Source organism: Cibotium barometz, chromosome 11 (assembly GCF_041138505.1).
Source record: "Cibotium barometz isolate CiBa-2024 chromosome 11, ASM4113850v1, whole genome shotgun sequence".
NCBI classification, from domain to species: domain Eukaryota; kingdom Viridiplantae; phylum Streptophyta; class Polypodiopsida; order Cyatheales; family Cibotiaceae; genus Cibotium; species Cibotium barometz.
This window is the reverse complement of record NC_141056.1, coordinates 22,815,935-22,840,121: the sequence shown is the minus strand read 5'-3', so window position 1 is coordinate 22,840,121 and position 24,187 is coordinate 22,815,935. Positions and strand designations below refer to the sequence as shown.

At 45.7% G+C, this 24,187-nt stretch overlaps 2 protein-coding genes across 4 annotated transcripts in view; both read left to right on the top strand.

The window, feature by feature from the left end:
- Positions 1-355: 355 nt before the first annotated feature.
- On the top strand, positions 356-14,331 carry LOC147633916 (uncharacterized). The gene is made up of 4 exons (XM_086804985.1): positions 356-624; positions 13,566-13,643; positions 13,805-13,975; positions 14,231-14,331. Exons 1-3 carry the CDS (start codon positions 391-393, stop codon positions 13,901-13,903), a joined length of 411 nt encoding a protein of 136 aa, XP_086661111.1. The 5' UTR covers positions 356-390; the 3' UTR covers positions 13,904-13,975; positions 14,231-14,331.
- LOC147633915 (vacuolar protein sorting-associated protein 51 homolog) overlaps positions 14,275-24,187 on the top strand; it is a 29,956-nt gene continuing 20,043 nt past the window's right edge. For 2 of the 3 annotated variants that reach the window (XM_086804983.1, XM_086804982.1), the window contains exons 1-2: positions 14,275-14,331; positions 14,444-14,520. The gene's annotated coding sequence lies outside the window, so the exon portion shown is untranslated. Of the gene's footprint in view, positions 14,332-14,443; positions 14,521-24,187 lie in introns of those variants that run through there. The other variant, XM_086804984.1, reaches the window with a different exon arrangement.

The window sequence follows — 24,187 nt, the reverse complement described above, 5'->3', positions numbered from 1 at the left end:
ATGCCACATTCTCACCCCCATTAATAAGCTTCATATACAAAGTTTGTGAGATGTGCCTAGGGAGAGCATACCAAAAGATGGAGCAATCCCAGACTCATAAATGGTCGGAGAAGGGACTTGAGAATCCTGCAATGTAGAGTGAAGCCACTGCGGAGGTAGAGAGGAACTTGGTGGAGGCGGAGAAGAGGTAAGAACCAATGTTGACGGTGGAACCAAGGATATATATATATATATATATATAAAGAGAGAGAGAGAGAGGCATTAACGGCAACACAATGGCATATATGACCAACGGTGGGACTTGAACTCGGGTGGATCATAGAGAGAGAGAGAGAGCCCAACTTAGGAGAGGATCTCGTTGAACTACCGTTGGCTCATTGTCAAGTGTGCATGCCCGGACATGGTGTAGACACAAGGTTATATGAAGAATTGCTCAGCGTTCCTAGGCGAGGAGTGATGGCGGAAGATCTGGAGTCCAAGACGAAGCGCGTCAGGGATCTCCTGAGTAGCTTTTATGGAGAAGACGATGAGCACGCGCAAGCCACGCCCAGTCTCGTCCGACGGGATACCCTGCAAGCCATCAACACCAAAGCTTTCGATCCCGAGTGCTATATGTCTTCCCTGGTCGGTCTCCTTTTTCCTTTAATCTTTACATTCTGTATAGAAACCTAACTTAAATTCTGGACACACATAGCTTCATTCGCACTCGCATTTTGAAACCCTTGCTGAAAATCTGCAGAAAAACTGTGCACTCACATCTCAAAACCCTATTTGTAAAGCTTTCATGGAATGCAGAATTCTGGGAGTCAGTTTAAATCGTGTCTTTAAGGGACATTGATTTATTATTTATTTATTTACGGATCCTGATAGATTTCCTTTTGAAATTTCAAGAAAAACGTCCGGAATTCATTCATAAACACTCTCTAATAATCGCATTGTGTTTCCAAGGTTATTCCAATTTCAACTTGGCTACAATCTGAGATAAATATCCAAGGGATCAGTTTCGTAAACATGTAGTGTCTTACCAAACACTGCTCATGGAAATTGCAAAAAGTTCAAGCAGAGCTGCCATGGAAATGCAGCTTGAATGATTCAAACTGGTCCATGTATGTACGTACGTATGTATGTGATGGTGGTGATGATGAAATCCAAAGAGCATGTGCATTCCACCTGCTCTAGACCAAATACTGACTCAGCCCCCTAGTTTTGGAAGGGTGAGCTTCAAATACTATGAGGCCCAGGCTTTTAGACAAAAAAGGATTCATTTCTTTCATGAAAGATGGTACGAAAACAAGGAATCAATGTCTCTACATACACGAGAAGAGTCGTGAGTGCAAGATCAGGCATTTTCTCTAGCTTAGAATTGCATTTTGACATCTTACTTTTTATGTTGCTCTTATCCTCATGTTGGCTTGCCTTAGACTTGCTTGCAGAGTCAATAATAACATTGCACGACATGAATATATTCAATGTTGAATTGGGATACAGATCTTGATTCCTATCATGCTAGCATTAAGCTACATTCATGAACTAAAGGTTATTACTTGTGCATGGCTAAGAACTGGTGTAAGAGACTTGTCCATCCATCACCAGGGATACGGAGACACCTCACTTCGTAAGATTAATCCCAACCATTGTGAGAGCTATCTCATCGGTGCCTCTTCTGGGACGATCCGATTTATAAGCAATCTCCACAAGATTGGGAGTCCTATCCAATATGTCAAAAGGTCTCATTTCGGTTTCTAGTCTCTTAGAAGAAAACACCTGACTCATCAGGTCCACCTGACCACCCGCTTCCGAGTGACTATATCTACGAGGTTTATCTAAGTTACTAAGCACATTGTTTTCATTGATGCAAGTTACAACTTATAACATGATTTATTTATTTATTCTCGTGCACAGGTTCTTTTATCCCTTAATGAATACATTCTTTTCTAATAAAGTCATTCCACACATTGAAAGAAATTCATCATAAGAATAACCATAATTTCAAACCCTCGGCGTCTTGATTTTTATCCATCTCTAATCTCTCAGCTCATCGAGTCATAAAACAGTCTAGAGCTTATAACCGTTGTCGTGAAAAATCACTCGCATAGTAGAACAAGAAGTGTCCCCTTCACCCTCTTCTTACTATGGAAAACCTTTCCATAGTGGTGGGTTACCCAACGAAGACAGTTGCCTTGATCTTTAAGTATTTTTAGAGTCGGTTGCTGCGGGTGGGGAGTATCTAGCTGCCCAGGCCGGTCACTAAACATATTATATCGGAATGGTTGTCCCAAGAGAATACGTCTCTTGATTAATAAAGAAAACAATTTAAAAATAGATCTCCATACTCATCATAGTCTTTTATTTCCATTGTCATTTGTAGCAATCCATGTAACCAAAAATTACATACATAAGATTCTACATTTACCTCTCTAATATATGACTGGATGTATTAGACAATTTGCTTAACCACATTTGCAAATTTACTATTTAGGGTTAGGCACTTACATGGCAGGGAGTAGATTGACCAAAACTTACAGTTATCAGAGGATGATCATGGCCACTTTCTCTCTAATGTTGATCGTAGTCAAATGTTCAAGGTGCTTGATCTCCATTACTAACCACTTTGGTCTCATTTTCAAAATGCTCGTATCATTTATATCGTCATCTCATACCGTGTGTACCTAATTGAAATAGTGCACGTAGGCTGTTGAGGGCGTTGTCGGCATCGTTGTGCATCCTCCTGTCGGAATACGCAGCGGATATGAGACAAACTGTTGCGAGCACAACGTAGCAAGACACCAACATGAAGATGAGCAAACGCAGTAGAACTACCAGCCTAAAAACGTAGAGCTGTGTGGAGAAAAGAAAACGCAGAAGAGAGAGAGAAGCTGTAGGAACTCTGCTCTATATACAAGACCTGGTACAATACCCAATACTTGAGGTGTGGGGGGCAGCCCCTCTTTATATATAGTCCAGGGCTGTTGGTCGGCCAGCCCAAGATAGGCTGATAGCAGTCCCAACTACTCACGATCAGAAAACAGGAGACAGCTAGAGAAAATCCAAGTTGGCAAGGTCATCACAGTCGGCCAAACCAGAAAATAGGCGGCCAGCATACTCTTGCCCCACAACCACAGAAGACAGGGAAAAAATACATGGAAAAATGGAGAAACACCTAATGGGCGGGCATACCCACAACAGAGTCCCTAGTGTGTAATGTACAAACAGGAGATGATTGCTAACACCCCCTCTCAGCTCTTGGATGTGGAACCAACCCCAGTGAGCTGGAGTGCTGCCGGAGCATAGCTTGAGGTAGAGACTTCGTGAAGAGGTCCGCCACATTGTCGTCCGTCGAACAAAACTCTAGCAAGATGTTACGACCCTGTGTTTTTCTCTGGACAACAAGTAGACGGGCACGGGCACGGGATGGTCAGTGTGAACAAGCATCAGTTTGGAAATGAAAAGGAAACCCATATGTGTGGCTAGCTCCAGTGTGAAAAGGGGACAAAAAGGATTTTAAAGGTTATAAGGTTTTAAATTCTTAGATGACTTAAAATATTATTATATTTATAAGCATGCGTTTTGCTAATTTTGCTTTTGGCTTTTTGAAGAAAAGCGGAATCGCATCTTTAAAAAGGGGCGAAGGGTGGCGGAATTGTATGCAGGTCGCCATGTGGTCGTCGCATGGGGCGTTGTGTAGTAGCGTGTGGAATACGCGGGCGCATCTCCTTGGAGCAGGCCACGTGCGGCTGCGCGTACGGTCAGATGGCTGTGTACGGGTGAGCAGGTGGTTGCACGTACGGCTGACCAAGCGGCTGCGCAACGGGCGACCAGGCGGGCTACAGTCAGCACAACAGGCGCCAGGCGGGCGTCAGGTGGGAGGCTCTCTATACCAGGCGGCTGGCTTATGGAAACAGCCAGCAACCGGCTGCGTGTATGGAAATAGCCAGGTGGCTGCACGCGTGGAAGCAGCTAGGCGGGCAGTGTTCTGTAGTGTGGAACAGGCCGGAGAGCACGCATGGGCTACTGTTGGGTGCGCGTCTGTGCTACGGGTGTTTGTGCTTTTGTGTAGCGCATCTGTTGGACTGCGTGTGGATTGTAGGCGCTGGTGCGTGGATATTGTTCTCTCTCTCGTCATGGATTGCAAGCCTTGTTTTACGAGATTGGGATACAGAGGATCAAGCTAAGATGCACAGGATGATGTCCTTGGAAGAGATGTGTTGTTGCTCTTCGTCTTGGACTTAAGTGTTTTCAGGGATTGCTTGACACGTCCTCTATCTTTCTCTCTCTGGGTTTTGGCAACCGTGCTTGGATGGTATATCTGTCATGGAAACAGGACATTGGTTTTTCGAGAGGAAACATGACTTTGGTATCAAGGAAACAGGCCTATGGTTTATGGGATACAGGTCTTTGGTTTCATGTGGAAAGCATGTCTTTGGATTCATGTGAACAGCTTGTAGTTTTCTCAAGGTTACATGCAAGTTGACTATAGGGAAGGACATATGGTTTGGTACAGCCCTACTGCTGTTTGGGAAAGGGTTTGAGGGATCCATGATAGAGATGGAGAAGACCTTTTCAAGCAGGGAGGTGTTGTACAGGTGTGCCTTCTCCATGGAATGCTGTGCTGTAATAACGAGAGTTCTTATTTGGAAGTCCTGGGTGAAAGCTTCGAGGGATCCTATTGGTAGAGGATTCTACAAGTTGTACTTTGTACTTAAATTTTGATCAAGTAAAGAAATACCGCAAGGGGTGCCATTGCGTTTTGGGGCCAATCGATGTTCTTGTACTATTTGCAGGAGCACTCTCTCGCTACTGTTCGCTTCTGCCCAGGCATTTCAGCGCCGTCTCTCTCTCACTGTTCGCTTCACCCACGCTTTGCTAGCTACTATCCTTTGCTACTGTTCGCTTCTGCCCAGGCATTTCAGCGCCGTCTCTCTCTCACTGTTCGCTGCGCTTCGCTTCACCCACGCTTCGCTGCTGTTCGCTTCTGCCCAGGCATTTCAGCGCCGTCTCTCTCTCATTGTTCGCTGCGCTGGCTTCCCCCCTTTTTCCCACCCACCCTTGCTCAGGCCCCCAAGGCAGCAACATAACTCTCTCTCTCTCTCTCTCCTCCCTGCTTGTGGGAAGGACTGCAGACTGATCCGGAGGAATGGCCCCGAGTCTCCAAGAGAAACTTGAGGCCCTCGAGACGGCAATGAAGGCACTAATCAAGGAGAACAAGAAGACATCCGATTCCAACCATAATGAGGTGGAGAACAAACTACACTGGCACATCATGGCTCTCGAAGCACGGGTCACGAACCTCGAACAAGAGAACACGGGAGGTGAGTGCATTGAAAGTGGAAATGGTAGCCATCAAGAATACTGAGAAGGAAGAAGGGGAGATCAATGACAACACTCACGGCCATCAAAGAAGAGATCTCCAAGGAGATCACAAAGGACATGGAGGGAAAGCTCGAAGCCAAGCAATCAGGATGGGTTGAGGTGGTGAAGAAGAACATCCGTAAAGAAGTGAGGGAGGAGACTCAAAGGGAAGAACACCAACTCATTCACACCACCATTGAGGAGGAGAAGATGAGGCATGCCCGCCGCCTCAACATTTGAGTCACAGGTATAGCCGAGACACCCGACTCCACTCCCGAGAAAGATGGACAGCTTCTATGCATGAAGCTCGGCTACAGGGAAGAGCACACTCTCCCCTTCACCAAAGCATGGAGAGCCGAGAAAGACTCAACACGCAAGCGAGCCCTCATCCTACAGTTTGCAGGAGAAACAGAGAGGGTCACCTTCATGAGGAAGAGGGTCATACTACGAGGTTTAGAGGGAGCTCCTATTTTCTTGGATGATGATCTCACGAGGATGCAGCTTGAGCATAGGAGAGCTTGCATGCCACGAGTCTTACACGCGAGGAGAGAAGGCAAGAAGGCCTTCTATCGAGATGGTTGGGTCATCATTGATGGCCGGCCCATGGATTAGCGGTTTGGGGCCTATGGGACACAGACCAGGCCACTGACAGAGATACACATGGCAGTATAGAACTGTAATGGTTCACTATGGGTGCAGCCTGGACGACTGGAGCATGTTATGGTGGGGAGAGACATCATACTTCTGTTAGAGACACATCAGAGTCCAGAGAGAGGGCTACCTCGAGTAGAGGGATTCCAGTGGGAGTCAGCATACAGGAGGACCACACGCCAGGATACAGGAGGACCACACGCCAGGGTACCTCAAGAGGGTCGGGGGAAGTAGCAGTTCTATTTAGACGGGAGCTACAGGGGAGACTGAGAGTGGTAGCACAGGATCCAGAGGCCAAATACATGTGGATCAGCCTACAGCTCTCACAGGACAGGGTTATATACATAGCTCTATGTTACTTTTCTCCATCAGGGTCCTCCTATGTCATTACAGAGGAGATGCCACAGGAGGAGGAGACAGGAGCCTCGCCATACACTTGTCTGTCAGAGGAGATTATGCATTATTCTACACTAGGGGAAGTATTTCTTACGGGCGACTTCAATGCCCACACATAGAGCAGATAGTGTGAGGTGTATGACTATGATGACATGGAGAGCCTCCACCCTGTGGATCTAGAGGAGTCGGGCATCAGAGGACACTGGACCAGATAGAGGACATTATGGGGACCACTTACTAGAGCTGGGAACCAGGCATCGTCTCGTTACTTATAATGGGATGCTACAGTGGCCGGGATCAGGAGGGTTGACATGCTTCCCACATGGGGGTCATACACGGACCGGAGGCACGGTGGTAGACTACATTATGGGGTCTTTGGAGGCATCACAGCTTGTCACCTCATTCTCCATTTCACCTCGTCCTATTGGGGCAGATCATACATACTTGGCATTTTCACTAGCCGGATCACCAGTATCACCAGCCCCCCACATACCGACGCCACACACTACCATCTACTTCACACATGACATGGCAGACATATACACTGGCAGAGTAGAGGATGGGCTCCTCCTCATGGATCCCCTAGCACCTATGGATACCATTACAGCCCAGCTGGCATCACTCCTACACACGGCTGCATTACAGAGCTTCCCACATCGTGTCTACTCAGGAGAGCTTGCGAGATCTGGGACTATGCCCCAGAACAGATGGTATGATGACGAGTGCAGAGCCCTATACTCACGGCTCCGCATACAGAGAGCCTTGGGAGCCATCACAGAGCAGGAGTCGAGGAGAGAGAGATGAGGAGACTTACTCGCCGCAAAAGGCGGGCCTTCGCAGAGATACAGGAGCTAGAGATCTTTCATTTCTTCATGAGTAGAGATAGCCCTGTCTCATGGCGGCACTTCAGAGAGCCCCGGACACCGACACCTATTGCAGACCCACAGACATGGCACACATATGCAGAGGGCCTATACCACGTCCCACAGCAGCCGCCTATACCTCAGCCATAGGAGCCTCGACCTACCACAGCTAGCTTCTTTACCCACTCGATGGTACAGGAAGCTATCCGCCACCTATAGCATGGACGGGCCGCCGACCATATGGGCCTGCAGGGTGAGCATCTCATATATGCAGTAGATTCTTTGGCTCCTTTTCTTGCACGCCTGTTCAACAGGGCACTAGCAGAGGGTTTGCCTGCGGAGTGGACGATGCACACCATTGTGCCGATTCACAAAACAGGGGATATGCTCGATCCGAGCAACTACAGGACGGTGATGGTTGGCCACGTGCTGGCCAAACTCTATGGTGCAGTGTTGGAGCAAGAGCTTAGCTTATATGCTGAGCGAGCAGGTTTACGCTCATCAGGGCAAGCAGGCTTCAGGAGAGCTTTCTCTACCATTGACCATGTATTCACTTTGAGATGTATGATTGATCAGGCCAGAGTGAGGAAGAGAAAGCTCTATTGTTGCTTTGTGGATTTCCGCAAGGCATTTGACACAGTACCACGAGAGAGGCTTTTTCAGCGCGTGCAGTCTCTTGGCATACCAGCAGATATGACATGGGGCATCTATGCATTATATGAGCAGGTTTTTGGGCGAGTCAGATGTCCAGGAGGTATGTCCGAGACTATTGCTAGCACCATTGGTGTGAAGCAAGGATGCCCACTTTCCCCCACGCTATTTGGGTTATACATTGATGAGGTGGCTGATTTCATTACACGGGGAGGCGGAGATGGAGTTGATTTAGCAGGTACCTCAGTACATATTATGCTTTATGCTGATGATATTGTATTAGTGTCTGAGTCTCCATGTGGTCTACAGCAGCATCTACATGCACTCGATGATTTCTGCACACAGAGGGGTCTTACTGTGAACCTTGGGAAAACCAAGGTTATGGTCTTTCACACATCGAGACAGGGCAGGAGTCAGCTGACATTCACTCTCGCAGGACGCCAGGTGGAGGTGGTGACATCCTACATGTACCTAGGGGTTACCTTCTTTGCAGCAGCCACACACTTCACCATGGGTTCAATAGCCAGAGCTAGATTGACACGGGGATATGCAGCATTGGCTATGCTAGAGAGACAGTGCCACCAGGCGCATTTTCAGGAGCCTCGGACGAAGGGGTGGCTATTTGACACATTAGTCACACCTGCATTGATGTATGGAGCAGCGGTATGGGCGCCAGGCCTTGCTACCCATTGGTGGACACAGATAGAGAGACCACAGGCCCTCATGATAGCACGCATGATACGCAGCAAACCGTCAATACCTCATGACATTATCCGAGCTGAGTTTGCTGCGCCTCCTATGATGGTAGAGGCCATATTTCAGACTATATGCCTGCTAGACAGATTCAGAGAGATGCCACATGACAGATTGTCATACAGGGCTTTTGAGGCATCTAGACAGCTAGCTAAGGCAGGAGACAGAGGATCATGGTATGCACAGGTCACACATTGGTTCTCACAGCATGGCCTAGACATGGATCATCTACCACCATTCCAGTATGACAGGGATGCACCACATATCCGTCTCTCACATAGTGAGAGGAACAGAGTATTGAGACAGGACCTATGGCAGCTCTATACACGAGAGACATGGATATGGCCTACACAGCCTCTTCCACCGAAGATGCGATACTACAGAGATCACTTCATGAGTATCACTGATGATGGATTTATAGAGAGGCCTAGATACATGGAGGACTTTTTACGACACGGCTCCCGAGTGGCTATTGGTTAGCTTAGAGTTTCATCACACCGATTGGAGATTGAGACTGGCAGAGCAGCACGGATCCCCCGAGAGGAGAGGGTATGCAGATTGTGCAGAGAGGAGGTGGAGAGTGAGGAGCATTATGTATGCGGATGCAGAGCATATACAGCCATCAGAGAGAGAGATCCCATCTTATTCAGAGAGCCACATTCCCTACGCCAGATCTTTGAGGCAGCAGACCAGCGCATGCTGGGGAGATTCATTCTAGACATACAGCGCCACAGAGAGACATCATTACAGGCTCAGATAGCTCCAGAGGGGGGACGACAGACACAGATTACTACATTTTTTTAGAGATCCATCCCACTCCCAGCCCCTACACGGCAGGGAATTACTCTCCAGAGAGCAGAGACACTCAGAGCTCGCAGGAGGCACAGGACACCTGGCTTTCGGACACCACGCCTATACCAGAGAGAGATGACAGAGATCAGAGCTCAGTTTCACAGAGAGGGTGCGGAGCGACTGGCTCGCTTCAAAGCACACCCAGGCATGTTCTTCAGGGAGTTGTGGACACCCCCTTCATTGATGTATACCATTTTATACCCCCCAGTATGGTACAGGATGGAGCTAGTTAGGTTGCATATCATGATTGTATACTCCATGTATATAGCTTTGCATTCTCCTAGTAGTAGAGCTCCATTCCTCCCCCACTCATTGTACTTATTGCACACCCAGATTCAGCTTTTTAGTTCGGTACTTTTTCATTTTGTTGGGATGACAGAGGATATCCCATATAGGTACACCGATTTGTCTCATAGGCCGAGTTCGGTCTTTTGGAAGACGTTAATAAAATCTTTCTTTCTTTCTTTCTTTCTTTCTACCTCCCCATGTTTGTTTCCTTTTCCAGGTCCCCATGGGTGATGAAGTGTTTTGTGTGCGAGTGTTTGTTTCACCACCCGTCAGATTTTTGAAGGCCGGTTTCATGGTTCCATTGCCGGGATATCGTCGACTTTCTCAAGGAGGCGAGCCCGTGGTTATTTCACATCAAAAGCTTCTATATGAGGAAAGTGAAAAGGAAGTACAGGAGACGGTGCAGGATTGTGTGTCTTTGCCTATATGAGGTGAAGAGCAAAAGCTGAGGATGAAACTCAGGAGAAAAGACACCAAGGACAAGAAGTAGTTGGCCAGGAACAAGAAGCAGGTGAAGTGTTGTGGTGCAAGAGATGGGTTGAAGGTTATGGCTTTCGACACTTTGTCACTAGTGGTATCTTCACGGAGGCTTCATGGGTTTTGAAGGCAGCTTCTTTCTATGTTTAGCAGTGGTGGTCTACTATGCTTCATCAGGAACTTGTGCTTACCACTTGGGTGGAGTGCAATCAGGTTTTGGGTGCCTGAGGATGTATCAGATGAGGCTGAGATGGAACCAGAGGAACTTGATGAGGTTCTTATTCCTGAGCAGAAACTGGCACATAAGGAAAAAAAAAAAAGGGTATGAGGTAAAGTTTTCCGTCGCTATCTTGTGAAGTTTAAAGAACTATTCACCGATGGATGCGAAGTGGATGGAGGAGGGTGACTTAGTAGATTCACCCTAGGTATTGCAGCTTTATCTTGATACCTTCGAGTTGGAGCCGACTCTTGCGACGGCTCATTCAGGTTTAGCAGAGCATGGGTTTGGAGCATTGCCTGATGCTCAAGAGGGGGGGTAGCACCTCCACTCCCTTGTTTTACATACAGGCTCAGTTTTTCATCTAGGAGTCGCTTTGTATTCACCCGAGGTACTGAGGCTGACAGTACATCTGCTTATGGGACTTCTATGATATTGTGTACTAGTCACATGAGATGGTAAAGTTGGGTTTGGTTGAGCTCAAAGTCTGCAGCAACCTGAGTTAACATTTCGAACTCTATGAAGGGCATAAGTCTTGTGAGCAGTCCTAGAGTTGGTTTGGTTAACATTTCGAGACTCTATGAGTTCACATTTCGAGACTCTATGAAGGGCATAAGTCTTGCGAGCAGTCCTAGAGTTGGTTTGGTTCATGGATATATGGATCGAACTCTATCTGTGCATGTATTTATACACTTTCTGAGATATTATTGTATTCTAGTGCCATTGGATCCTGGTACCCTTGGGAATACATGGGTAATACTCTGGATGTGTCAGGATGAGATGCATGTATGTTGGTATGATACATCAAGTACTTTATTATGTTCATGGATGCAACACTGAGTGTGGCTCCTGCGGGATGGCCATGAGCAGAGTGGGTAAAGCATGAAGAGGGACATATGTGGGAAGTACTTAGTGGATGTACTGTTTGGATGCATTGAGTGCTTTTATATGCTCATGTTGTACCTCCAATCGTGGATACCCATGGGTGTAAGGCTTGCGAGCAACCTTGAGACTGTTATATTGGAGTAGGTAGAGCATCTTGAGGAGCATATTGTTTGCGAATGCATATATGTGTCATATGTAGAATGATACATGGTTTTGTTTTTGGCTAACACAGGTTATGCGTTTCCACTTGGTTTTAGACTTTTGCTACAGGTTCTGAAGGAACAAGCAAGAGTTGTTTCACTCTGATGTGACGGTGTGGCCTTATTGTCTAGGATGATTGTTTCATCACCCAGATGCACTGGAGGGGCATTGCTTTTGTCATATGGGGACTCTTTCTTCATTGGATGCTTACTGTGTTATTGAGTGCAATTGAGGATGCTTGCTTTTTTTCAAGAGGGAGGTATGTTACGACCCTGTGTTTTTCTGTGGACAACAAGCAGATGGGCACGGGGCCCGTAGGTGCTTTTTATCTGCCCGTAGGTGATGCCTCCAAGGAAGCACCATGTGGAGTTTTGAACCCAGGACCTCCTGGTCCTAGACAAACATCTCTACCACTTGAGCTATCACCTCATTGGCGTGTGTGTGCAAGTTTTCATTTCAGTTTGTTTCTGTTTTTACGTTCCTTGTACAATTGAAAGAAATGATGATTCTCTCAACCTATCCTATTGTATATTGCTGCTGTGGAATTTTGTTGGTGTTGCTCCCAACTGTGGGCTGTGACACTACAGAGGCAGCTCCTTTTGTTATTGGTCCAAACACCAATTTTCTTGAAAATTTCTATACCTTTAAACCCTCCATGTATCTTTTGACAAGTTTGGGTTGGGTGTAAAAACAACCCTGTTGCTCCCTGTCAATTCGAGCTGCACTTGCAAATCAGGTTAACATTGAAGCTTCTTGTCGAGCTTCAAACGCTTATTCTCCATCACTTGCAGCAATGATGAAGCAGAACAAACTGTGGTCTGCTGAATTGAGAAATCCAGATGACATTGCAACAGGACCATAAACTTCCAAAAACAAGATCTAGGTGAAAAATAGCTATCCGATACTTGATCTGGTACTTCAGAGAGAAACTTGTTCTAATACCTTTGTTAGGGTACAGTGTACAGAAGCATTCATCTTTAAACTTATCTAGAGCACTGTATGTTTTGAACTGCTAAAAGCTAACAAAATTACCAGTGAACTGCATGCTTAGCTCTTGTGCTCCAAGATCTACCTCCTGCAGACACTGCTAGTATTGGGGAAGCCCTAGACTGATCATCAATGACTGCTTCTGATGGCTGGATCTGATACCTTTTTGTCTCTTCAGGTTTGGCTGGCTGCTCTAAACGATCCATAAAAGGTTGGGGAGAGGGTGATTATATGTTGAAACTGCAAAATGGTTGGCCTACTTGCAATAAATTTCTTTATTTGCATTTGCAGTTGCTTATTTTGATAGGTTGATAGCCTCTTCTGCCCTTGTATAAATAAGGGCTTACTGATTCCTTTGTTGAACCCTAACCCGAATTAATAGCCCTAGCATGGCACATGCATCGAAGTGTTGGAGCTAATGTATGTGACATTTGCAGTTGGTCCTAATGGCTAGTGGCTTATGTTGATCAACTTGGCCGGCTAGCATCCAACGAGCACACTGCTCTAAAATTGGGTGGCCTGTAGCTTGTTGCTTCCTACTAAATTGTGGCCCTATGTGTCAACTATTTACCTGCCTCGAATTCATCTCCTATTCGCAAAGCACAAATCTGCCCACTCTCTCACTGCTTGTGGGAGACTTTGCATTGGGGATTTGCAGGCAGGTAATCCCCACTTCCCTATCTCATGTGAAAAATGCCAATTTCCAACATGTGAGATATGGCAGGGCATGGCTTCTTGGAGCAAAGCCTTCAAGACAGCATCAAAGTCAGTCACAAGACTCTTATGAAGCTGAGATTTCTCTCGAGTCTGGCATCTAAATGGAATTAATCTACGTTGTATTTCTTCAATTAGCACATGCTGAAAAGTGTATCTATTTGAATGAAAGCAATTGAATGCTCTAGTTTTTGAGACCTGTTTATTTTTTTTCTCAACATGCGTGTTTACAGTTTTGGGGAATGCAACACCAGGCACTGAAGTGTGGTTTTCTGATGCAGGCTCGTGTAATGGCAGATTCAGAGCCTGTGCATAGCCGTTCAGAAGCTGTTGGATTACTCCAGGATCTAAACCATCCGGTGTGCCCTTGTTATGACGTGTGATGCTTTTTTTAAAAATGTGAAGTCATTATTCAGGGACCAAGATATTTTTGCTTTTCCGAACAAAGAATCTGTGTTGTTTTTCTAATGAATGAGAGGTGATTCTTAGGGGCAAACAAGCGCATCATTTTCCCTTTCAGGTTGAAAAGATCATGGAGAAATATTTGGCAGGAGATCTGGAACGGCTTATTGCAGCTCTTGAAGGAGTAGCAAGCAAGCTTATCAAAGAACTCAAGTGATGCTTCTGTTGTAGATTGGATAACGAGTCTGACTATCAGTCACCAAAGAAACTAATGGAGATTCTCAATAAGGTTGGTAATGTGTCCAATCTTGTTTGTTGATGCCTTCTCGAATTAGTTTAGTCTCTTTTGGAGGGAACCTCCTCTCCTTGGAATCCATATCGGTTATAAATGCAGCTGCCAAGGAAGGGTAAAAGGAAATAAAAAGAGAAAGAAGAGAGGCAGGGGGTGAGGGTGGGGGGTGGGAGGAACTCTGTCTAGGAGATGAGCCTGTGAATGGTGGAATTAGCATGTTGTTCTAAGCATTAGTTCTTCCGTCTCTACCAGGAGTTTCTGGCTGACTTTGCCCAATCAGCTTCCACTTTTCGAGCTATCTTTCCAATGGGGGAGAAGCGGCTCACCAAAGCTGCTACAAACCTATTCAAAAAGTGTGGATCCTGTTTCAAACTCAATACTTATATTCTTGATTTTATAAATTTTTGTAAGGAGATTTTATGTGCAAATGCATTAACTAACTGTTTTTGTGTATTTGATGTGCAGATATTTTGCAAGTGTACAGAAATCACTACAGCCTGATTTTGGAGATCCTTCTGCCAGTGAACTTATAGCTGCTCTAAGTAGGACTATTGAAGCCCAAACTTGAATTTCTCTTCTTGTTTTGTTAAACATAAACATTATGTAAAAACTCTTGCAAATACTTCTCTATACTTCAAACTCTCGTCTCAGCCATCAATAGTACCAACCAGTTCACAAATAGAATAGAGGGCTTTCTTCTTAATTCACCTCCCAGCCATCACTCATCCTTATGCATGGTTCATAAACGGGCAGGCGGATATGGCTGATGGCTGATCCGTCACCTCTGAGTACCTTTCTGTCCCAGTGCCCGCTCACAGACTGCTGGGCCAAGGAGGTTCCAGCCATTTGGTGTGAGAGACTGGTCATTTCCTTCCGGCTACTGTCTCCATTGTTCAACACCAAGCATGTCAACTGCCTTGGGTAACGGGTTGGTGGGATACTTTGGATGGCAGTCGGAGTAGTAGTCAGAAAATATGATTGGATGCCCAAGCTTGGTTGGCCTCAATATGTAGGACACAGAAGCAGCAAAACTGTCCATTGAAGGAGCTATGGAAAGCTCAGCTGAGAGTTGGGGTTTCATGTGGGAGACACACACAGAGAAGAAGGGAGAGAGAGAGAGACATATGTGGGGATAAGTCAACTCATCAAGTGTGAGTGTGTGACTCCCCTAGCACACATGTATATTTGCTATAGTACACATAGTGCACTTAGTACATTAAAAGTACTAAGTGTACTATGTACTATAAAACTTATGGGCTAGTACACACTATAAGGGTGGGCATAATGCCTTTACCACAACAACCTCCCACTTAAAGGCAAAGTGCCCTTAAATGAAGGAAAAGAAAAAATCAGCATGTACATGATAATATACAAGGCCATATCAAGGCTGAAACTGGCCTCATCCAATGCCCATCAAGTGTCTGCAAATGAGCAAACCGCTCTGGAGGCAAACTCTTTGTCAACAGATCAGCCGGGTTGTTATCCGTATGAATCTTGATAAGCTGAATTTGCTTGTTCTCTATCACCTCTCTGATGAAGTGATACTTCACATCCACATGCTTCGTCTTTGCATGAAAGACAGGGTTCTTTGCCAACTGGATGGCACTCTGACTGTCACAATGCAACAATGGAATATCCCCTGTATAACCCAAATCAACCACTAACCGAGATAGCCATAATGTCTCCTTACAAGCCTCTGTGGCTGCAATATACTCGGCCTCTGTAGTAGATAAGGCAATGCACTTCTGCATCCTGGATATCCATGACACAGCACCTCTTGTGAATGTAAACGCATAACCGGTAGTAGACTTCCGGTTATCTGGATGACCGGCATAATCCGAATCCGTGTAACCATGCACTAATGCATCCTGTTTGCCAAAGCAAATGAACATATCCTGTGTGCCCTTCAGGTATCTCATGACACCTTTCACTGCTTCCCAATGCTTCTTGCCAGGTTTGGCCATGTATCTAGTAACCACTCCCACTGCAAATGCAATGTCCGGCGTGGTAGCAACCATGGCATACATGAGACTGCCACAAGCTGAAGCATACGGAATCTTGGCCATATCAGCCCTGTCATTGTGGGCTGTCCTTAGCACTGAGTTTCACATATGGAGGCAAAGGAGTACTAGTCTTCTTCCCCCCTTCCATATTGAACCTCTGCAAAACTTTGCCAATGTATTCCTTCTGAGACAAATACAACACATGCTGATTTCTGTCCCGAAGTATCCGCATACCCAAAATGTGATTTGCATCACCCAAATCCTTCATATCAAAGGTCTGATGCAGCCTCTTCTTCAAGGCATCCATCTCTTTACGAGATTTCGCGGCAATCAACATATCATCAACATACAAGATGAGGATCAATAGAGTGCCATCCAAAGCTTTCTTGGTGTATAAGCAATGATCTATGTCACTTCTCCTGAAATCCTGGGATTTCATGAATGTATCAAATTTATGATACCATTCCCTTGGTGCCTGTTTGAGCCCATAAAGACTCTTTTTCAGCTTGCGTACAAGCTTCTCCTTTCCATTCACTACATAACCTTCTGGCTGTTGCATATATATCTCCTCATGGAGATCACCGTGAAGGAAAGCAGTCTTCACATCCATCTGAATCAAATCCAGATCATCATGAGCAACCAAAGCTAATACAGCTCTAAGTGTGGTCATTTTGACCACTGGAGAGAAGATCTCATCAAAGTCCACACCATATTCCTGCTTGAAGCCCTTAGCCACTAACCTGGCTTTGTATCTTGGCTTTGCATCTGGTGCAACTTTGAGCCTGTAAACCCACTTGCATGGCAAAACCTTCTTGCCTGTAGGCAAATGCACCAACTTCCATGTTCCATTTTTGTGCAGAGAATCCATCTCTGACTTCATAGCACGCTCCCAAAGAGCCTTGTCTGCCCTCTGTAAAGCCTCCTTATAACATGAGGGCTCCCCACAGTCAGTGAGCATCAAGTAGTCAAGCCCTGGAACAAACCTGTCAGGGGCTCTGGAGGGTCTTATGGACCTCCGTACCCAATGAGCATCATTTGCAGGTTGCTGTCCAGCCTGCATATCACCTATCGGTGGCTCCTGTTCCATGCCATAAGGTTGAAAGATCATGCCCGGTATCTCCTCTAACTGTGGGATATCCATAGGGATATCTTCTGCCATCTCTGGCTGTCCATTTGGACCATTTTCAGCACCATTTAAGGGCTGGTTTTGATGCTGTAATGGCTGATTTACAGCCCTTGGATGTTGTCCATGATGTCCATCATCATCAAAGATGACTCTGCCAGGCTCCTGTTGCCTTGCAGGCTCCTTATACATGCATGTTTCATCAAAAATGACATCATTGCTGCGTATAATCTTTCTATTCACTGGATCCCAAAGTCTATACCCCATTTCACCTCTGTCACCATATCCTAGGAATATGCATTTGTGAGACTTAGGATCAAGTTTGGTGCGTATTTCCCTGCGTATGTGCACGTACGCAACGCAACCAAACACTCTTAAGTGCTTGTAGGACGGAGGCTTCCCTGTCCATACTTGCCCTGGCACTTTCCCACCAAGCCTCGTGTTAGGTGACCTATTTATAAGATGAACGGCTGTCATAATAACAGCTTCAGCCCAAAAACCATGAGGTAATGCAGCATGTGACAACATAGAACGGACCTTCTCCTGAATGGTCCTGTTCATCCTCTCTGCTGTCCCGTTTTGTGGAGGATCATAAGGAGTAGAGAGCTCCCTCTTGATGCCTTTAGCATCACAAAAGTCCTGAGACTGTTTTGACATATACTCTCCCCCATTGTCGGAACGCAAAGCCTTCAGTGTTTTGCCAGTTTGATTCTCAACATGAGCAACAAACTTCTCAAACACTGAGAATGTATCACTCTTCAAACGAAGAGGATAAACCCACACCTTGCGTGTGGCATCATCAATAAAAGACACAAAATATTTTGCCCCTCCCAAAGAAAGCTAAGGCATCTCACATACATCTGTATGCACAAGCTCTAACTGAGCATCTTTCTGTCCAAGAGCTTTCTTGTGGGGGCACTGGAGTTGCCTGCCATATATACAATGCTCACAAAACTGAAAACTTGAGAACTTTAGAGAAAGCAAGTAACCAAAACGAGACAATTGCTCCATTCCTTTGATACTCATGTGTCCCAACCGGCTATGCCACATAGAGATTTCCGGCAGCTCGGTTGCATTTACATTAGCATGGTGACAAACACCAGCATGCATGAAGTAAAGAGTGTCCACCTTAGAGCCTCTGGCAACAACCAGTGAGCCCTTACTAATCTTCCACTTTCCACGACCAAATGTGGTAACATAATCAGCATCATCAAGCTGTCCAGTAGAAAGCAGGTTCTTCTTGATCTCAGGCACATGCCTGACATCATGGAGCATAAGCTGTGAGCCATCTGAAAACACAAGCCTCACATCACCTCTGCCAAGAATCTTGCATGCATGGTTGTCACCCAAATAAACTACTCCTTCATTGCCAGCATTATACCTGACAAACAAGTCTCTGCAACCTGTGACATGAAAGGAGGCACCTGAATCAATGATCCATGAATGCATACCATGACCATCTCCTGCAAGAAGTGAATGGGCATCAAGTGAAGACGTGAATAGGACTTCATCCTCACTGTCACCTGCATGTGACACATTGACTTCTTCAATCTTGACTCCACTTTTGTCCTTTGGCTTTGCATCTTTGGCTTCATCTTTGTCTTTGTCCTTTCCTTTTCCCTTTTCCTTTTGATCATTCTTCCATTTGTAGCATTGCTTTTTGATATGTCCCTTCTTGCCACAATAATGGCATTCCAAGTCCTTTTTGGAGCGGGACTTGCTCCTTCCCCGTTCTTGGCTTTTACCCCTTTGCTGGGATCTCCCACGTGCATTCATTGCATTGGACTTTCCAACAGAATTGTTTTTCCTGTTCATCTCTTCTTGAAGAAGAGCACCCTCCACATCTGCATATGACAGCATAGCATTTGAATTGCTAGTGGCTGTCCTGAATGTGTCCCAACTCTCTGGCAAAGTGCATAAGAGAAAGGTGGCTTTGAACTCATCGTCCATTGCCAACTTTTGATTGATGACCTAGCTGACAACACCATTAAACTCATTTAGATGGGCTGTCATATACGCCCCTTCGTTCATTTGAAGACCTAAGAGTTTCTTCAACCAATACACTTTGCTTGAGGCACTTTGCTGGGCATACAAGTCCTGCAATCTTTGCCACATTCCCCAAGCTGTCTTCTCCTCACGTATGCTGAAAAGTAAAGTGTCTGACACAGACAACATGATAGTGGATCTTGCTAGCTGATCCATATCTTCCCATTCTTCAGCAGTAAGAGAAGCGGGCATTACACCCCTTTCTTTGATAGGCTTGTGCTGCTTCTTCTGGAGCAACACATTATAGCACTGGGTTTGCCAAATGTCATAATTATGTGAGCCTTCAAGCTTCTTGATGTGAAGCAATGAAGAGCTCTCACCTGTGGTTGCCATACCAATATGCAACCTTTGTCAATGCCTGACTCCCTGCAAGATGTGCAAACACTGCACCAAAGCACACAAAGTGCTCACAGTTGTTCTCCCAAAGTTTATCTCCCACTGCGGAAGCACGAATGCAACTCTACTCCCACTGAATGCGATAAAATCACCAAAATCTGGTTGCTGCAGATTTAGGACAGCACCTTAGATGTGCTCTGTTCCCCTTCCAAAGTACTGTACAACAGTACTAAGTGCTCGCCAATGATGTACCAAATCTGTACCGGCAAGTACAGCAGCTGAAAATGAGCCTTTTCTTCACTCAAATCAATGTACAGCCATGCCAAAACTTGTACAAAGTTTTACCAAATTTGTACCAGCAAGTACAGCAGCAATAAATGCTCTCCTGGCTGTCCAAATGAGTGAAAATCAGACCTTGACAGTCCTCACCACTGCATACAACAGTCCCGGACAGAAATTGAGCAAAAGCCCCTTGACTGCAAGTGGATTTCTGAGGGTTCAAGGCATAAAAGTCTTTCCTGCTGCTTTGCCAAGCTCAACAAGCATAAAATCTTGAAAAGCCCCTTGATTCAAGATCAATTTCTGATCATACATGGTACATTAACTCACATGAAGGCATCCAGAGTCTTCACAATGCTTCCCCCTGGCCACATATACATCCAATACATAAAAGCCCCTTGATTTACTGACTCATTGAGTGCTTGACAGGCATCAACACATTGCCCAAAGCATCAAATGCCAGTGCCTGCATGCAAATCAATTCAATTGGCACAAAAGCCCTTTGATTTGCACTCCAATTTCCTGTAATTTTGCCCCAAATGTGAGATTGCTCACATCATACAGCATGTATGAATGCCCAATGGCACAATTACATCAAAAGCCCCAAATTTTGACACCCAATTTCCTCTGAAATCAGTTGATTTCTGTTGCAGAAAAGGGGAGGGGGGCGTCAAATTTACTGACTCGTGCTGATGCTGCTTCTGCAGAAAGATTGTGCAGATGAAGGGCTCCTCAGGCGTGAGTATCCTCAAGCGTGCTGCATGCGACTGTAGAAGAGGTTGCGAATGGGTACGCTGCTGCCAGCAATACGCTAACCAGCACCAGAAATGCCACGCAGCGACTGTAGAAGAGGCTGCGAATGGGTACGCCGCTGCCAGCAATACGCTAACCAGCACCAGAAACGCCACGCTTCTTTGAGTAGCACGCTAGCTACTTTAGAGATGTTCGGCTAGCACGGTGTCCACGTCTAACACCTTGACTATGCTTCCACTCCCGACAAAGTCACTGCCTGGCTTCGACGGCTTGCTCGTAGGCGTGTTCGCCTAAGTATGGACGCCCGCCTGCCTGCGACTGGTTCAACAGCTCTGCGCACAGGCGACCAGCGACCAATGAAGGAAGGGGAAGAACGCTGCGGCCCTGCCCGTGGCTCTTCAATGCTGCACGCTGCCCTGCACCGGAGGATATGGTGTGTGAAGCGAAAGCTACTACCTCCACAGTCAGCTACAGAGGTGAAACCGGTGGCCTTTGCAGTTGGCGTCAAAAAATGCCTGTGGACACGCACCCCTGCTTCTTCAAGCAAATGCTGCAGTTGCAATCGCCATGGCTCTGATACCAGTTGAAGGAGCTATGGAAAGCTCAGCTGAGAGTTAGGGTTTCATGTGGGAGACACACACAGAGAAGAAGGGAGAGAGAGAGAGAGAGAGACATATGTGGGGATAAGTCAACTCATCAAGTGTGAGTGTGTGACTCCCCTATCACACATGTATATTTGCTCTAGTACACATAGTGCACTTAGTACATTAAAAGTACTAAGTGTACTATGTACTATAAAACTTATGGGCTAGTACACACTATAAGGGTGGGCATAATGCCTTTACCACAACATCCATGAGCTGGACCTGCTCCCTTTGTGAATGCTAGGGCATCCATAGAGATGAGCTGGCCCAGTCACGAATGGGGAATTCAGGACTGCCATTCATATTTGTGAACCGGGCCTTATTTTCCTCTCTTCCCTCTCTTCCTCATAATTTCTTCTAGAGGCTTCTATTTGATGTATAGACCAAGTCTTCTCTTGCCTAGTAGTTGTAATGTGGCCCTCCTATATTCTAAGGCAACTAACCCCTTTGGTATTTCACCTTTACGTACCTCAATCAATGTCTAGGGACTCCCCTAAGCATTCCTCTTTTTGCATTGGCCACCTCAGCCAATTGCTTAGCCCTCTAAATCTGATTATTTTCTCCAAAGTCGAACTTTCTGTTGATGTGCCGTTCCATTTGACCAGACCTTCTTTGTACTCTGAATGCCAATTATGCCTACTTTTAGTATTCAAATACCTATGTGGTTCATGTGAAAGACTAGGGGTTTCAATCGATTCAACACCTACTAGGTTATCCTGGTTACCCAGTTTTCTGCTTAAGGAGCTGATACATGAAGCACTAGATATACTTTAGATTCTTTGGGAGTTTGTAACTTCACATATCTTTTTTCTTTCCGGAGAAAAGATCCTTCTATTAGCTACGATCAAACAGCCATAGGCTACATTACAAGTTCAGAACCCTCAAATGGGGTTGCAGCTTGATTACCTTGACATAGTGAGTTGACTTGGGACACGATTCTGGTACTATCAGGCTGTTAAGAGTTCAACAGAGATAGGTTCTTACTCGTGATGATTGTCCTCCGTTTGTCTGGAAGCAGAACGGATACATCAGTTCTGGTGGAACGTTGCCATGTGTTCAATACCTAGAGATCATTTGATTGGTTAGGATCTGCCTATGATAATACCGAACATGTTATGGTTAGGCATGGGTGTTAGCCTAAGTTTCCCTTGAGAATGCCTTCTTGTCCTTAGAGGTTCGAGTTCTGATAAGTTCTCTTTTGCGACGAAATTCCCAACTTTGTAGAGACTTATCCGACTGGATAAATGGGTACTTAAGAGCCTACACAGCTGAACCTAAACCTGAGAAGGAGAAGGATGAGCCATGTCCCATCGAGCATCCTCTCCCATAACCAAAACCAAAGGACATCCAAAACAAGCTGGGGCACTACTTCGAAAGCAATGAAATGAACGCTGATAATGTCAGATTTTTAAATTCCTCAGGAGTTCGATTGAGGGATTGTTGTGTTCCTCATGACCTTGGTTTGAGTTGGTATGTCTTTAGTTCCATTGAGTTAGTTGTAGGAATAGTGGCTCCAGATTCAGGTAGTTCCTATGATAGATATATGAGTGGAAAGATTAGACATGCGTGATCGAGATTATGGAGTCCGTTGTTAGATGATGTTGAGTTTCCCTTGTTTATTTTCAAGAGTGGAAGTGTCTTAGGTGGGGAAGTATGTTTAGTACCTTGTACTAATCCTTGAGATTAGTTTCCTAATTTGGTAGGGTTAGGGGAGTCCTCGGATTAGGAGAAAGCAGGCTAATACGTGCGGCTAAGGTTTTTATTAATAAATCCATGTGTTATTTATAATAGTTTGGTTATTTATAACAACAATGGATGCTACATAAGTGAAACATGGGTTGGGTTATTATTGACGTAGCCTCACTTCTAGTCTAAGTCTTGACCATGATTCTAGCCATAGTTGTGGTAGAGCACAGATAGGCTTGCCTAGAGCCTCTATGAGGCAGATATAGATGGTAGGATTGCCATGCTGTCAGGCATGGATTTGAGGGAGGAAGACCTTGGTCCCTCTCTCGGGGGAGGTTCGAAGCATAGAACTCATGGTTGGGAGGTGAGCTAGCTTGTACCCTTCTTAGGGAGTTTGTACTAATCATGGGTGTTTTGTGTTTAGGAGGCCTATGGGGTCGTTACAAGGGGTGACATTGAGGGGGAAGGAGAAGACCACTGCACCGTTGTCAGGGGTGGCGAAACGAGGATGGAAGGTCACACAAACCCGGAGCAGGGCCATTTGTGAGAACTTTCTTGCATCCACTGGAAGACACCCGAAGAAACCATAGTCGATTGGCTTCGCCATCACACGGGGCTGGTGCCAGGCGACTCTAGGAGGTAGGGCCGCCACTGGAGAGGACTGGCACCTCATTGTAGGGGACTTATGTCTACTCCGAGGGCCAGTAGGTTGGATATGTGAGGCTGGGAATTTTAGTCCACGCCCATATATGGTATTCCGGTTGGCCTCAAGACATATGTCTACGCCTGGAACGATTGCCTATTACAAGCTAAATGAAAGGGAGATTGTCCACCACATTCTTATGCATGGCATACTTGCACGCTTGGAACTATTTTTGACTGAATTGTTTTATTGCTTGCAAGATGTGTGTGTCTAGTTTACGGGTAGGGACACTCGTAAATTAGATTTGTATGTCTAGTTTACGGGCAGGGATGCCCTCTTGTGAATCGTGCGCATGAATCTATATTTTGACCTCGCTTGTGGGCTGTAGACAAGTGGTAGATGTGACTCTAAACTCTTTGTTTAAGCTTACTAGAGTTATAGTTCACTTTGCTATTTTGCAGGTCCACACTTCATTGAAGTACGGCCAGACAACTAATAATTGAGTTTGGGCATCCACACTTCATTAATGAGTGGGTAGACGAATTTTGGGTCATTTATCCCTGCCAGTTGGCTAGGCTATTGACCCTCCCCACTATGGAGAGTTGTGGTCTTTTTTGAGGTGTTCAATAGCCATCCATTTTGTATATGGAAAGCTCCCTTCTCTCTCTAAAATCAGGTGCCAACCTCAAGAGGTGG

What these genes read in the sequence shown, in the direction of transcription:
- LOC147633916 (XM_086804985.1), top strand. Translation starts at nt 391, where the DNA reads ATGCCCGGACATGGTGTAGACACAAGGTTATATGAAGAATTGCTCAGC. An exon ending in AGTGCTATATGTCTTCCCTG is followed by an intron (nt 625 to 13,565) that starts GTCGGTCTCCTT and finishes TTTCTGATGCAG; the next exon opens with GCTCGTGTAATGGCAGATTC. An exon ending in TCCAGGATCTAAACCATCCG is followed by an intron (nt 13,644 to 13,804) that starts GTGTGCCCTTGT and finishes TTTCCCTTTCAG; the next exon opens with GTTGAAAAGATCATGGAGAA.